The 16462-nt window shown below is 39.2% G+C and overlaps 1 protein-coding gene across 2 annotated transcripts in view; it reads right to left on the bottom strand.

Annotated features, from left to right (window-relative positions):
* The window catches only part of CAP2 (cyclase associated actin cytoskeleton regulatory protein 2), a 68335-nt gene that overhangs the window by 10081 nt on the left and 41792 nt on the right, over positions 1–16462 (bottom strand). For both annotated transcript variants that reach the window (XM_069008063.1, XM_069008064.1), the window contains exons 5-7: positions 13021–13164; positions 12743–12828; positions 10895–11000 (exon numbers count right to left, since the gene is read on the bottom strand). In XM_069008063.1, coding sequence (XP_068864164.1) covers positions 10895–11000; positions 12743–12828; positions 13021–13164 — 336 coding nt within the window. The remainder of the gene's footprint in view (positions 1–10894; positions 11001–12742; positions 12829–13020; positions 13165–16462) is intronic.

Raw genomic sequence — 16462 nt, 5'->3', positions numbered from 1 at the left:
TCTCTTCTTAGCTATTAAAGCTATAATATATTTTTGATCAAATGTAAACAAATGAGAAGATTCTCCTTTTGGAACTGATTAGCATTTATTGTCAAGATATACTGGAACTGACGTCGACTGCTTTTAGAGACATTCCATTGTTGCATGGATACATTTAACTCAGAGCTTCTGCTTACATACTTCCTCATCACAGGTTAGAGTTTTAGGCTGGGGACAACTTCTACACTGGGCCCTCAATTTATAGTGCCCATTCCCTGCCTGTATTAATGCTAGTGAAGTTACCTGCAGCAGTGTCAGCAGAACTGTGAATTATTGTAATTAAAAAAAAAAGTAAGTGGATTTAGTGGCACAATCAGTTATTGCTGCCTGAGGTGCAATTCAGATCTTCCCTTTCTGTTGCCTGCAACCATAGCAACTGAATCCACTATGCCCTGGTTATCCAGAATTATGAACATTGCATTTGCAGGGCTTTTTAAAATACTCAGATACCCAGAAATGGCACTCACCATTCACAGTGTGAACATGCAGTTATGAATTATGTATGCTTTATGAAAGGCAATTAATAGCAGCAGTGGTAGTGGCTAATAACTTTTAGTCTGAGATGAAAATCCACTTGCCAAATTCCACACTGACATCTGATTTCTCAAAAATAGCTACTGCTTCCACCTGCCTATCAATACAGTGCTGTGATTTTCCAGAAACTTGTGTAAGACTCACACATCCATTTGGAATTGCCACCATCTAAATTGTGCAAAGGCTGCAAAGATGCATCAGAGAAAAAAGTTCTGAAGTTATCGGTGTATTCTGCACAGAGTGCGGGTGGGTCACTCTGGCAATCTCTTCACTTCAAGTATCAAACTCAAGGCCATAACAGATCATGCAGGACAATCCTGGCTCAAATAACGCTGCTGAGTAGTGCATCAAAGGCAGTTTCCCAAATGGCAACTAAAGTATGGGAATATCCATGTAATGAGATGGAAGTAAAACTCAAGAGAGGTTTATCTGTGGAAGTGGATAATCTCTCTCCCAGAACTCTGAAAGAACTATCTTGTCAAAGTACAGATAAAAGGAACGATTTTAAATACACCACTTAAGTTTGGACATGGTTTTGTATGACTGGAGGTTGTTGTCATACTTACTTTTCAAGAAAGAGAAGATGCAGGAAAGGATCTGGGAAACTAGGAGCTTTTTTCCTTCTAGAGCAGGAGTGATGAAAAAAACAAGTCTACTCAAAAATCTCAATTCTTGACCTGAGGAGCGAAGACATTCTAGTCCTTTAAAGTGGGTTTCAAAAGTAAGAAAAAAATGTATTCATTGCACTCATGCAATGCCTCTTCTTTTCTTTACAAGCCTGGTCCCTCCACCAAAGTCAGTGGTTATCTCCACTGAGCACAAAAGATTTTGACTTAGATCTAAGAACATAGAAGCTGTCACAAGGTGAAGATATCTGAGGTTCTGTCACCCTTCCCACTTTTCCTCTTAATTTTGTGCAGTCACAGAAATAAAATACAGACTGAACCCTGGTTGTCAACTTTTCTCCTGCATGGCAAATCTTGTCTCGTTTAAGACCTGAGTTACACCTACACAAGCTAACTGATATTGTAGCATGCTATTTTCAACATCTAGGGCCATTCTGGAAACTGCAAACAATTTTAATAATAAATTAGGCCAGGCGAAATTGAAGGACAAATCACAGGAATAAAGGTCACTAAAGTACAGGGCTTAATTGCTCCACTGTAGATCTCCCATCTTACAGCATGGACTCCTCCAGTAGGACCATCCCCCACTGAAATAAAATGGCATGGAAAAGAGAGACAAGTCTCACTAATGAGAGGGCACACAGACCTGCTGGGAAGAGGGATACAGTCTTACTCTGGCTACAGTCTTGTTTTCTTTGCCATTTTGATGTACCTAACTGAAATCAAACAAACATTCAAGTGAGGTGAAATTCTTTGTGGGAGAGTGGCTCAGGGATACTCTCAAAAGGGGGCAAAAAGCACAAAAATGAACCGGAAATGCAGAAAACACATTTCAGTTCTTGCATTCCCTGCATGCCAGGAAGATGGGACCTGTGCTGCACTCAAACACACTGATGTACAGCGCAGCTTAAAAATCAGCCAAGTGGAGTCATTCCAGAAACTTTTTTTAAAATACATTTTGCCATCTATTCATAAATAAACCTCCAAGTTACCAACCTCAGTCACTGGCAATTACTTTGCTTTCCTTAGTTACTCTTCTAAGACCACTTGAATCCTCAGGCTCTAGAGTATTTCTGAACCAGGCTCTTAAACTGTTCTGGTATCTGGTAATACTTGTGTATAGTCCTATCCAATTTCAACAAAAGTGCCCTTCACAAAGTCCATTCATTTCTGTTCTGTATAGGGTGGTGTTTGTGAGAGCTGCTGGGAATAAAATAGCATGTTACAAGCCCACAAAAGTTCATCTATCCTAAAGCAGCAGGTGCTCAGCAGCTTTGCTATTTGCAAACAACTCTTCAGATTAACTTCACGCAGATGTTAACAACACTGTGTCTTTACACAAAGAGTATTAGGAGCCATTTGGACCAGTAAAGGCAGTTGTTTGCAAGCTGCCTTTCTTCCTCTTTAATTTCAGCTGTTTGCCTCAGCAACAGCTGCTGTTCTCAGTGCTGTGGTGTCTACAGACACCACGTCAAGTTATACTGGTAGCTGACTGCTCCCATTAACATGTTGGTGTGGTCATTTTTCCATCATTTACAAATATGCCCCTAGTAAGAATTATCAGGGGAACAGATAGAGTCGTCCTTACTTTGTGAAAATGTAACACAAAAGTAAGCCATAACTTTTAACCTGTTAGCTTTGCATCATAGTGAACTTGACGTGCTTTAAACCTTGCTCCTGGAGCTTTTTGAAATGGAGGAAAATGTAGTTCTCTGAGTAAGGTCCTATCAGGAACAGGAGATGCAGGCCCTTTGACCATGTACTAAGAGCTCTGTAGGGGATAAAACATTCCTGAAATTTCCTCTTAAGGAAAAAAAAATTGTCTTCAGCCTCCAACCATTGCTCTAAATGGGGTGACAGGAATGGGTCAGGGTTTGGTCCTTGCTGGATAGCCCCAAGCCATGTGCAAAGAGGCCCAAGGGTCTCCCACTGACTGTAGCAGAGAAGCTTCCTCCAGTGACAGTGCCTGATGCTGCTGACAGCACTCGGTCTGGTAAATGCGTTGTCACTGTGCAAGGGTTTGCAGCACTGTGGTACAGCCTCAAAACATACTGTATTTCTACCTTCATCTTGTACAACTTGCAGAAGAGTGAGGTACACTTCTTTTTGTCACCTAACTGGTTCACTGGAAGAAAGAAATGTTGAGATGGCTGCCTTGTTGAAACTCCTCGATCTCAAATCTCATGTAATTCCCTGGAAATTACAGTAGAGCTGAGTGACGCTCTTTCCTTTTGAGAAGCTGGGCCTTGTTAAGCACATTTCTCCTAAAGGCTTCCTTCCCCCAGAGCACAGGGCAAAGCCAATATTATTATTAGAGAAATAAAATGATGTTCATATATAACACAAGCGCTCTGGATGCCACACTGTCACTAATTTTTGGTGGCAATATGCAGTTTGATGTGTCTTCAGGTCTGAACCCAGCTACTGAGAGACAGTAAGAATTTCTTTTTATGCCTTATCACAGATGTTCTATTTCCTGAGCTATTCTTGCTGAACAGCTCCCTAGGTTAGCCTTCCATGTCACTGTTACTATATTTGTAGTACTGCAGCAGCAAGGAGCCCTAGTCAGAGGCTCCTGTCTCTGGGGATATGAGGGGCTTATGTGCCAGACCCTGTACAAACACCCGTGACGTTCCTCTGTGTTTATCCAGCTTTCAGCTGACACAGTGCAGCACGGAAATTGAGAGGAACAAAGTTCTTGTGCTGGGAACCTGCTGTGGAGCATCTGAACAATGCATTTCTTGTAGCTGCAGTGGTTGATTTTATGCAGAACCAGAAGATTAGGAACATCTATATAATGCATATAAATAAATGATACATGCATGTGTATGATATATAGTACCTATTTCATTAGTCATTCCTATTAAGAGGTAAGTATCTATTTGCAGCTGAAGCAACAGGTGGCTTAGAGATACATCATGAAATCCCTCCCTTAATTTATTGAAAAGCCTTCTTTTCATGGCAGCAGACAAACAGGAATCCTAATAGGGAATACATTCTTCTCCAAAAAAAAAAAAAAAAAAAAAAAAAAAAAAAAAAAAAAAAAAAAAAAAGGGAAGGATATCCCTGTTTTCTCCCCCTTTATAGTAATCTTAGTTTCACACCTAAAATGATTACAGCATTCTGCATTGTTCTTTCCATACATATGCACAGCCAAAGACAAGAATTGTGAAGCTCAGAATATCACATATCAACCTCTGGGAACAGGTGGACTGTGACTCAGGGGCACAGAGCTCTTGTTAAGGTGTTTTTGTGTAAAAGTAGCTTAGCACAACAGTTCTATTACCTACCCTGTTTAAGCCACCTGTCTGCAAGGGGTTATGCTTCCCTGAGAGCTGCAATTTACTGGATGAAACAGCTGACTTACAGGGCCTGTAATCTTTGTTAGTTAAAACACAAAACAACAAAAACCAGGCCAGGTTATTTTCTTGTTACTGAGTCTCAGCAGAATTATTTATCTGTAGTTTTCAAGCTTTGCAGCCCCCTGTGATATACTTTTGCTGTTCATCACCTGTTCAGGATTTAAAAATGATGGTTACATCTTCAGAGTTACCCAACCAGAAATGTTTTACACAGCCATGGTCTTCTAAATCATTTGAGAACTGTATGATAATGTAATTGCCAACAAGCAATGTGCTCTACCAGGCAGATTGGACCATCTTTTATTTATATAAAAAATCGGTTAAAAAGAAGACCAATCCCTTTAGGAAGATAGTAACATTTTAATAGATGTACCTTTCCTTTTCTCTCTCTTACTTTCGATTTTCTTTTTCCTTTCCCTTTTCCACTGGAACTAGGCTGCATGCCTCGCCCAGGTTTTCCCTTAATGTGTCTGAATGGTGCTTGGTCAAAATTAAGAGAACACTATCAATATACAGTAAAGACAAATATTTTCAGCCACTATTGGAATAAGAGAGTAAAAATACTTTCTTTCAAAGGGACAGGGATGTAATTGAGGCAGTCTCCACCACGGAGGCAACTATTGTAGAGGTGCCAGGACGGCCAGTTTTTTAATCGATCCCCTACCAAAAACCAGAACATTGTCTACTCTCTGAGAGAGAAACACTTGCAACTAAAGGATGCAATTTTTTCCAACAAAAAAGTATAAGGGAATAGGGAAGGGGAAGGGTAGAGAAAGGAATGGAAGGTATATGGAAAAAGAGAGAAAAGGCTATCAGAGAAAAACTGAGCACTGTGGAAATGGCTACATCTTATCCAAGATACAGGCATTTTAATTGGTATATCTATGCTGCCCTTGCTTCTATCTGAATAAGGCCTCTGGGACTGCAGTTGTGGCTGTGGCTGGAATTTGGCACTACAGTTTTGACCTTTAGCTTTAGTGAAGTGGCTCAGACGATGGCTGCTTGATAAGTAGGTCAAACTAAACACAGCATAGAAGAGATACTGGACAGATAATAGGAGGCTTTTGCCTGCAGAAGTTGGTCTTTGCAGCTTGTTCACATCAATATGTACAGAGACGATATATTACAGGAAAGTGCTTTGATAGAACAGGAGAGAGGCAGGGCCAAAATGTCTGGAGTTTATTTTAGACTAGAATAAAATGCCCAAAGTTTGCACTGAGACTAGTGTAATTGCACTCAATTAGGCTAATGTAGGAATTACGATGGTACTTCTCGATGTGGAGATTGTGGAGAATTTCAGCTTCTAAAGAATGTTTTTAGAGTACTATTGAAGGAGTAATGAATGTTTTCTAAAATGCTATTTCAGGGGGAAAAAAAGAGACTTGAAGATACTGGCTTCAATGGAAACAGGATTTAAATAAACTTCAACTACTTTTAAAGATGTACAGACTTCATCCTAAGTTGCTTTGATTTGTAAAGTGGGGGGGGGGGAGGGAGGATTTCACTCATCACTTGAGTGAAGTTCTGTATTAGAAACTAAATACTGTAATGAAATTCAGTGCTAGTTTGTAAATATTTCCTGTTTGTAAATCAACCTGCTGGTAAAATCTGTCCTAAATTACAATTGTACGCAAAGAACAAAAAGTTAAGTATGGATCCACCTACAACTGAAACATTCAAGACAATTATTCCTGAGCAAGATTTGTGTCTTAACACTTATTTGATATATGGAAAACTACAGCACTTTCATTATTACTGGTTGTTTTCTTGCTGCAAGGTTAACCTGCAGAAACAGGAGCAGAAGTTTCACTTCCCCCAATTACTCATGCAGGCCTTGTAGCAAACAAACTTTTTATTAGGCATTCTTGTGAGCATGTATTACAGCTGTTCATTTATTTGCATCACCAAAAAAAGTGGAGGGTAGGAAGAGGCATGCTTCACTAGAATCCCTTCTTTGAGAAAAAAAAAGGAAAAGAAGGCACTTGCTCTTTATCAGAAAGAACTGAAAAAAGACAGGTCACTATTAGAGCCATGGATTGTTTGTTAAAGACAGAAAACTGAGCAAGCAAAAATGACAATTACTGCATAGGTTAAATGCTACCCTGGGCATTAAAATATTTCATTGTAACAACAGCTTTTTCCTAAGAATCACTGACATCTGAGTGTCATCTCTGGTAGCAAATTAAAAAAAAACTCCATTAGGCTGGTAATTGCCATTGTTCCCATTGTCAAGATGGCTAAATTGAGATGCTTTGAGTACAGTGAACGGCCACTCACCGCAGGGCGTAGGAGGCAGAATGATACTTTGCATTTAAGATAATGAACTACAAAATTACACTTTTAAGGAAATACTGTAGGTCCATCTGACTTGCACTGACAAGCATATTTTCTCTGACATATGAGCAGTCAATCAATGAAAATGACTGTATCAGATCATGGTGAAAATACATGGAACTTTTTACTCTCGGGGACAATCCTGCTCACAAACATACATATTTTAAATACGTACTTTTCTTCTCTGAGCACAGTACAACAAATATCCTAACCATATTCATCATGCCTTGAAATGCCCATTTACATAGTCCAGTCTAGTTTTGTAGCACCACTCCACATGAGTAACAAAATGGGTTCAGATGCACAAAATCTAAAGGTCCTTAACTACACTATTTCTTTCTAAGTGTATTCTTAAATACACAATATTCTTCACTATTTCCTTGGCTTTCTCCTCACACAGTCCCGCACATTTCAATAGGGTGCCCTTATGAAGTAAAATATTGTCACACATCTTGGCAGAACCAAAGTGAGTAAGAGAGAACTGTGTTAGATCCAAAAATCCATAAACATCCATAAACAGTTTTTATCACAAACTTTTTAAAAAGCAGATAAAGATAACTGGTATTGTCAGAAATGACTGCTTGGACATTATTTGAACCTTTTTCACCTGTTTCTGTGTCTGTCTTCTAATTTATTACAGCATTCCTTTCTCTTTGATCTGAAGTGTCTGCCTGTATGCTTGCTGCCAGAGTCAGGAACACTTTGCTGTATGCACCAGTGATCTGTTCCAAGGCTGGCTGCAGCTGCCCTGTGCAGCTTGATGGAAGGGTACAGGGGGCTGGAAATGGCACAGCTTTGGGATATTGCATGTCCATAAATGTGCACACCACAGTATACAGCACCAGTACCTTAGGGGGCCAAGTGCCAACAAAAAAACCTGTCCCCTTCTTTTTGGAAACCCAGGCATAGGAAACCCTCTGATCTAGGCTGATGCTCCTGGGGTTTTGTTGGAGTTCAAGCTATGAGCATACAGTTGGGAGAGAAGCAGTAGTTAATATTCTTCCTGACTCTTCACTCTCGTTAGAAATATCCAAATGTGCTACTTAAGAGCTTTTTATAGAAACTTCATGCATTGCTTTGTTGACTTGTGCAGATATGAAGGGTAAATTATCGGTATAATACACTTTTAAATCTACTTACACGCCCCAAGACATTTCTCTCTTTCTCTCTCCCTCTATAATAAAATACCATTCCTACACCAATGTCTACCTTTCATAAATGTTCCACTTTGTTAACGCCTTGCCAAACTACTGCTTTTTCCTTTTTTCCTTTTATGCATCTAAGTGGAAGCTGCTGTGCGCAAGGATTAACAACTGTGTCTGCAATACATCTACAGCTTTTATATATATCCTATTTCTGTCTAGACCCTGATTCTGCAGACCTTTATGCTTAACTTCACACAACGTGAATCTGTGAGTTTTATTCTCACTTTAAAATGTATAACAAAAATGAAATTATCACTTGAGCAACTCATTGCTTTCTGGAATGTATTTGTTACCAAGCTTCATAGAAATATTTAAATTACATTTAAGCTATTTAAACAACCTGCTAACTTACTGGATTCTAATTTTCTTACACTCACATTTAGTAAAACTTAAAAAAATATATACATCCATAAAAATGAGTTTACAATATAATCTCTCAGACTGATATCACATAAAGGATAATTTAAATGAGCCATACTTCCAAGACAACTTCCAGATATGAGTGACATCCAAAGTGAAATGAAATCAGTACTTCAGATGCAATGATGGACTCATCACTCATTATGGAATGAGCACTGTTGGCAGGAAACTACGCTTAATATGAATAAACAGGTCACACCTAGATTTTAGCAATTTCTTGGACAGCTGAAGACAAAGAAATATAAAGACATGATGGCTGAGTTACTGGTTTTAGGACCAGTCAAACGTAATCTGCTACAGCTACACTTCTGAGTAAGATCACCAGTACTCACCAGCACTGACAGCTCTTCCTGTTTGATCAAATGGCTGTAACAAACCTTTACCTTATAACACCATTTCCATACTTGTGAAGTTCTATTAAAAGTGAAGATTTTTCTTTTTCTGTATTAACAGAACAAATTTTGTCCCAGATTCTCAGGCTAATTAGCTAATGCAGTACTACAATTCCTTTTCGTTATGTAATAATAATTTTGAAATCATTAGCTCATCTTACATTCACTGATCATAACAGAATAGGATGCGGCAAGTGTGAAATTTTGTACTACATAAAGGAATCATATTTATTGTTTAAAATTTTTACTATAGAAACCTACAAAGTAGCAAATAATCACAGTCTTCTAATTGATCACATTCAAACATTTTTGCACTGCTTCAGACTAAGAACTACGTGCAGATCATGGCTCTCTTTGATCATGGCCGTGTTTGAGCTTGCACTTGAGTACTTGAGGACTGAAAGGCCTGGTAAAATGTCTCATGAAGGGTATGAAGAGAAAGTTGTTGCTGAACACAAGTAACATACATTCTCTTACATGGTTATAACTTCCATAGACGGAGAGACAAAGCAACTTTTCCACATACCATGGAATCACAGAAAGGTTTGTATTGGAAGGGACCTTCCAACCCCCTGCCATGGGAAGGGACAACTTTCATAGACCACATTGATGGGAGTCCCACTCAACCTGGCCTTGAACACTTCCAGGGATGGGGCACCTACAGCTTCTCTGGGCAACCTGTGCCCGTGTCTCATCACCCTCATAGTAAAGAATTTCTTCCTTATATTCAGTCTTTCAATTTAAAACTATTTCCCCCTCTCCTGTCACTACAAGCCTTAGTCATGTCTTTCTCAGTCTTTCTCACAAGCCCACTGTATATACTGAAAGGTCGCAAAAAGGTCTCTATCGAGCCCGCTCTTCTCCAGGCTGAAAAAATCCCAATGCTCTTAGCCTGTCTTCACAGGAAAGGTGTTCCAGCTCTTATTCCATGTTAAACTACATTTCACAGAATCACAAAATGGTTTGGATTGGAACGCCATTAATCTGAAAGTTCTCTGCCACTTCCCTGTGTTCCCAAGTTCTTAAAAGTTTTTGTTTTGAGAACTAAATGGTGGCCTGTCTTAGTCCTCTGAATAGTCATTCAATTAAAAATAATGATATTTGTGTACACAGAAGAAATTATAAATTTGGTGTGAAAGACTGCATGTGCAAGTATATGGTAGGTTTAGGAGATGATACCAGTAAAGAGCAGGCTGGTTACATTTTTAGTATTTTTCCGCAGTTCTCCTAATCCAATAATAAACATGAGCACATTATTAAAATAATACAGAACACTGCATCAGTGTAGACAGTGGACATACACTCTTACATTTATACCCAACAGAAAATTAATTGTTCATGTTAATACCTCTCTTAGAGAAAAATATTCATTGCTATCATCTTTCTATGCATCTCAGATGTAACAGAAGCAGCTTATATAAGGAGCATAAATAATTAGGCGTGCAGCTATATTTGTTCTCTCTCTGTATTTCACAAGTTATTCCTGTATGTCTAATATAACAGCTTTATAAAGCTAGACATCTACGAAGTAATAAATTGTTATGAATCCCTTGTCTTTCTCTTTCCTGTTATTAAATCTCTCTCTTTGTTCAGATTCTTCCCACCATTCTTCTCCTTTCCATGCCATGTTCCCTCAGTTTTCCTTTAGTCTGACACGTCATTCAATTTTTTGCATTTTGTCTTGTTCCTACCTTCTACAGGCATGGAGAATTGTGTCTGCCTCTCCTCACCATCTGCAGCCGAGGGTTATGGCTATAGTCATCCCAAATAATTCTTCCCTCTTCCTCCAAACCTGTACCACAGTGGCCTGAACATCTCCACCTATATTTCAAACTTTTATTGGCTTGGTTGGGAAATCCATGGACCATGACTTCTGCTCCTGGCCTAGGTATTTTTTTTTTTCTAAGCTAATGACCCACATTAAAAGACAATCTGGTTACTGGCATTTTATGGTTCTTCCTGAAGAAAGAAAGAGTACTTACAGTTTTACTCCAGGTGAGACCTGTGGTGTGATGCTCTTTGATATAAGCTTGAAGCTCAGACCAGATGTTCAGATATGACTTCACCCAATCAACGTGGCGTGTGTCACTGTAAAAACAGAGACAATGTTTATGTGTGAATGTACTTAAAAACAGAAAGCACTGCTGCTCTTGCTTAAAGCAGGTAAAGCCCAATGTCTGCCTTAAAGCCATGGACAAATCAGTTAGCAGGCAGCCCACCAGTCCTGCACCTGTGCTGCAAAGACTGAAGCCTACTACACTAGAAAGCTTCTAGATCCTTCCAGAGGACAAACAAGGGCAAAGGATGCCTCTAGCAGAGCGTGCTTCCTGCTAGAAGTGTGTGGCACCATTCTGCTCAGGCTCAAAGTCATCTGAAGAAGCACTAAAGGCATATTGAGCTGTGCAGCAGGTACCCAGACTCAGTTTCAGGGTGCTGAATTTTAGAAAATTAAATATCCGTGGGTTCTGTAAGATATTCTGGCTGCCATGTTCAAATGTGGTCAGGGCAATACTGAATCATGTTACAGTCATCAGACTAAAATATTTATATATCAAGAATTTTTAAAGTACAAGTCACAAGTTGGCTTTAGAATTGTTATTGTTAGTCCTCCAATGGGACTATAAATGAAACCAGGAAATATGTAGAGAGACACTGCTTGTAAGATGAAGTCCTCAGTTATAATAAATTATTAGTGAATAGTGATGGCTATGGACTGGATGCTTACAAGGATTGCTGTGTCTACCTTCTGTTTATTTCCTTTGGAATTTGATCCTTAATAATGCAGAAGACGTGGGTCAACAGGTTTAATCCAATGCCTACTGAAGTCAAGGGAGAGCCTTCCATACTTTGGAAGACATTGTGGTCTGATTCAGTGAAAAATAAGAAAAGAATTCCTCATTAAAGGAAGAATTAAATACCTAAATAATGTACTCTGCTTAACCATTACATGAGACATTTTTTTCTCCAGTATAAATACTATGATGATGCTATGTTGTAAAAATTATCCGTTACCCCAGCATCAGCTACTACCTTCAGTAGGTAAACTAAGGCTTTTAGGAATAATATAGAATATATATAAAATAATATACTATATATAGCATATAATATGTATTTATACATGTACAAGAAATATAAATACATGCCAAAGGTTTTAATATTTAAAGCTTTCCTCACTAAAGAGGAAAAATTCAATAACAAATGCTGTTCTTCACTGGGATATAAAAACCAAGAGCCAAAATCTGGCCTTCAAAAGCACCAAATCAACAGGATTTATACATGACTTTTCAAAGAGGGCATAGGAAGGAGCTGTATGTTTTTCTCTTTCTCCATCAGTTCACAGATATAATTCAGGGAACTTTTATTGTGAATTCCTTGCGCTCTTTAAGAACAGTGCAGTGGTACAGAGAAAAATCAAATTAGGAGCCATGGAATTTGAAGCTGTATATATCTACCACCTAAATACACATTTTGAAGCCAAGAGCAAGAAGAGCAACAGTATGAGAGCACGAAGGAGAGGAGGATGCACAGCAGCCAGCTAGCCACACATTGCTATGTAAATAGGCATTTGCATATAAGCTCATGATGCTGGAATGCCAGAAAAATTGAAGATAATCTTAAAATGTGCATGGAGTGAAAACCAGCACTGCTAATGCTGCTGCCATTCTCACTGCAGCATGCTGCAGGTCAGAGGTGAGGAGGGGAAACCATACTACTGCAAGAAGGTTTTATTTTTAATTTACAAAACACTTTCCATGATAGCACTGTGAACCCTATTGGTATGGTTAATGCTCTGTTCTCTGGCCAGTGGATACTGGAGCTTGGCAACATACCTGTTCTTGTAGTCCTTTAATACCCTGTTAGTATAAAAGGTAGCAGCATCATTCATCTCCTTGACATAAGGGCCTGGTTTAGGAGACTAGGACCATCACCCCATGGTAGCAGGAAACAACAGAAGGAGAAAGGAAGTAAAACATTAGTCAGACACCTCCCCTGACATACTAGGTTTATTACCTTATTGGGTGTAGTACCGCAAGATTTGGAACTATCCTGGCCTGCACCATCCAGAAACCTAATTACAGCCCTCCCAGCCATTCCATGTGCCACTCACCACTGCTATCCACCCAAGGGCAGGGATGCTCTCACTGACGGCTGAGAGGTGGTTGAACATTTTACTTCCTCTGTTCCTTTCTCTGAAGTTCTGGATTTCCTGAATCTTCTCTGATATGGGCTTGAGAAGCATTGCCACCTCACTCTGGAAAAAAAGCGAAATGAGAGGGGAGGGGAGGGAGAGGGAGATGGAGAGGGAGAGGGAGAGGGAAAGGGAGAGGGAGAGGGAGAGGGAGAGGGAGAGGGAGAGGGAGAGGGAGAGGGAGAGGGAGAGGGAGAGGGAGAGGGAGAGGGAGAGGAGAGACTGCTGTTAACACTGGATGGTCCAAAAGCACCATATGGTTTAATATTGTCCTCCTTGCCTACTGACTTAACATCCAGAAAGAAAGGTCATCATAAATTTCTACATTACAGTACCAATTTAATTACCCTCCTATGGTTGCAGTGATAAAATGCACAGACATTAAATACTAATAATGTGTTGTAGCAAAAATTGTTCTCAGCACTGGCAGCATTTTCACACGCTGCCCAGATTAAGAACCGTATCAACCCCATAGCTCAGAGTTAGCAGAATGCTTGTGATTTTCATCTGATATCCCTGAACTTCTTCAGATGCTTGAGTTTTTCATGTTATTAACCAAGTTCTTCTTAAGAAACTATTGTTACTGGCTTGTTATCATCTGGCAACAAGACTGAGAAAGTAATACACTGAAGGCAATATCAATTTTACCTTCCCTTATTGGTACATTTTAATGTTTTGGCTGCAAATAATGCAGGAGGATTTCATGGGAAATATACTGCCTGCAAGCCATGGTTTGGGGAAGTTCTTCTGGGCTAATCAGAAACAAATGGTATCCATGGGAATGACTGCTGAGTGAAAGGAATAGTGTCTGAAGTGAAGAGAAAAGCAAAATGAATTCAGAATCTATCCAAGCTCTTTCCTGTGCAAAGTGAATGCAAATCACACTGGCCTAGTGTCTCAGAAAACCTAATTTAGACCACTGATTCACTGGGAAAAATTCTTCCACTTAGAAAACAGCAGATTGAGGGACATGGAGTCATCATCTTACAAGCAAAACAACTGCGGTACCTTGCAACCCTGTAATATTGCAAAAGTATGCTCACAGAACCCATACAATGTCCCACCAAAGACAGTGCAACATTCTGATTCTCCCTGGCACTTCACTTGGAAATCACTGAGGATCAAGTAGGAGAACTCTGCGTTTTTTCTCACCTTTTCCAGGTGAAGCATTTGTCATGTGCTTGCTGGAGACAACTAGTTCTCATGATCTTGAGGGCTAATGCTGCCATGACACACACAAGATGATGGTCACATATGTCCTGCTTGATCTCTTTCATTTTAAAGTCTTTCTTTTCACCCTTCCAGAAGACCTCAGCATTACAGAATTTTATGTCACCTTAGAATAAGCATGTTTGCTATGGATCAACACAGGTCAAAAGACACTTCAAAAACATGTCAAAAAGAGATTCTGCATTTTGAAAAGAACTTTGATCCACCTCTGGAGCCTCAACATTTTAGTGGTAGTGTAATTTTGAGAAAGGCCTATACATCTGAAATACATGGGGATATGTGATCTTGCCCTACAACAAAATGGGTTGGGAGAAAACAAATATTTACAGTATTACTGGGAAATGAAAAGATTTTTTGTTGATGACTTAATGACCAGCGTAAGTCATTAAGCCTGAAAAAGCCCTGAAACCTCCATGATTTGTGGTTCCTAAAATATGATTTTGTTGCCATAACATGACAAAGTCTGCAGAAATTCTCCTTTCTAATTTTTGCTTGTTTACAACACGCTGCAGCTGGTTGGTTCTTTCTTATTTTTCAGGGAAATCTTTCAAGTATGACAGTAGTTAACAAAACTGAAATTTTAAAAAGTGCTTGTTCTGCTTTGATATTATGCCAGTTTTCCTCCCATAGTCTGAGGGATATTTACAGTCCTTAGCTTACTGTGAATCTTCATGGCCCAGTTCCAGCCAAAGAGAATATCAGGGCTAAAAATACAGCTCCATGGATGCCTGGTATATCTAGACAGCACTGGGAGGCAGCACATTTCTGTGGATAGGGCACAGAAGTGGGAGTCCTTAAATGGGGGTTCTCTTTGCAGCTCTCCCACCAAATTGTCATCAGGTTCCAGGAAAGCTGCATTAGCTTTCTGTGCTTCGATTTCCTCCATATGAAATGATGTTAACATAGCTGTTTTATTTTGCAGAATACTTTGATATATATAGATAAGAAGGAAAAATTAGGGTCAAACATTTTTCTGAATGACCCACAGTGACCCACACCTCCTCCTATTCCTCCTAGAAAAGCTCTCAGCCACTTCTCTGAGGATCTTCTGTCAGTGGTACAAAGATTATTTCTGTCCCTCAGAACACAGGACTTTATCTATCCAATGAACAAATATTTATAAGAAATGTTTATAAAAATGTGGTGGATTTATTTAATTTCACAGAACCTGTGCAAGTTTTAAAGGTGACGTATATATTGCTAAGGAAAGTTGCTCAAAGTAATCATTCCCTTGGCACTGCAATGTGGGCTTGAGGCTTTGCTCAGTTCTGTCCCATGTGAGAGGTCCTGGCAGAGAAGCACAGTCTGCCTTCCCTCCACTCTGCACTCGTCCTGTTCTGCAATGGCTGCACAAAATGTGTGTTTGTGGAAGCTTCTTGTCATCCAGGTTTCTTTGTATGGGTTAGACACAGGAACACAAGCCTGCAAGGAGTCACTTAATTGAGTTCTGTCTCAATTCTAAATCTTTAGTTAGTGATTAAATTGCAGATGAATTACAGTGTATATGGCATATGGGTATAGAGGCTCATTAATTCTGGCAGTAATCAGTCTTGTTTGGCTTTACAATGCAGAAACAGTTGTGCTGAGGGTTCTAGAAGAATAATCTCTTTATTGCATTGAATATTAAAACAGCTGACTTAATAAAATTATTGTCTATATTGTACCTCTAAGAAAACTGAATTCCAGAAGATGAATCAGAACTTCAGCATGCCTTTGGCATGTGCTAGATAAAATTTCTTGTCATTCAAGACACAGAACAGTTGTTTAACAGAAATTTAAGAGTCTCTGTACAAACACCATTCCTATTATAATATCAGTTTTGCTGAAATGTTTAAAAATGCAACATGAGCACAACTGATGAAAATCAGAAGTAATTCCCAGTATCTTTTATTTAATTTTTTAATAATGATTAAAACCATATTGTCTTTTTAAATACAAAAAAACTAAACAACCAGCCAGTCTATAATATTTTATAATACTTATTAGAAAATCAAGAGTAGTAAGACTCTTGCCATGATTAGCCAAAACACTCCAAAAAAAGTTCCAGCTTGCAACAAGAACTGCCTTAGGCTTTCGCTTCAGAGACTTAACAGTCTCAGCCCAGTCTCATAAAGTGGCCTGGAATACCAGT

The sequence above is a fragment of the Aphelocoma coerulescens genome, chromosome 2 (genome assembly GCF_041296385.1).
Source record: "Aphelocoma coerulescens isolate FSJ_1873_10779 chromosome 2, UR_Acoe_1.0, whole genome shotgun sequence".
Taxonomy (NCBI): Eukaryota; Metazoa; Chordata; class Aves; order Passeriformes; family Corvidae; genus Aphelocoma; species Aphelocoma coerulescens.
Note: the sequence above shows the minus strand (reverse complement) of the source record. Positions and strands in the feature narration are given on the sequence as shown.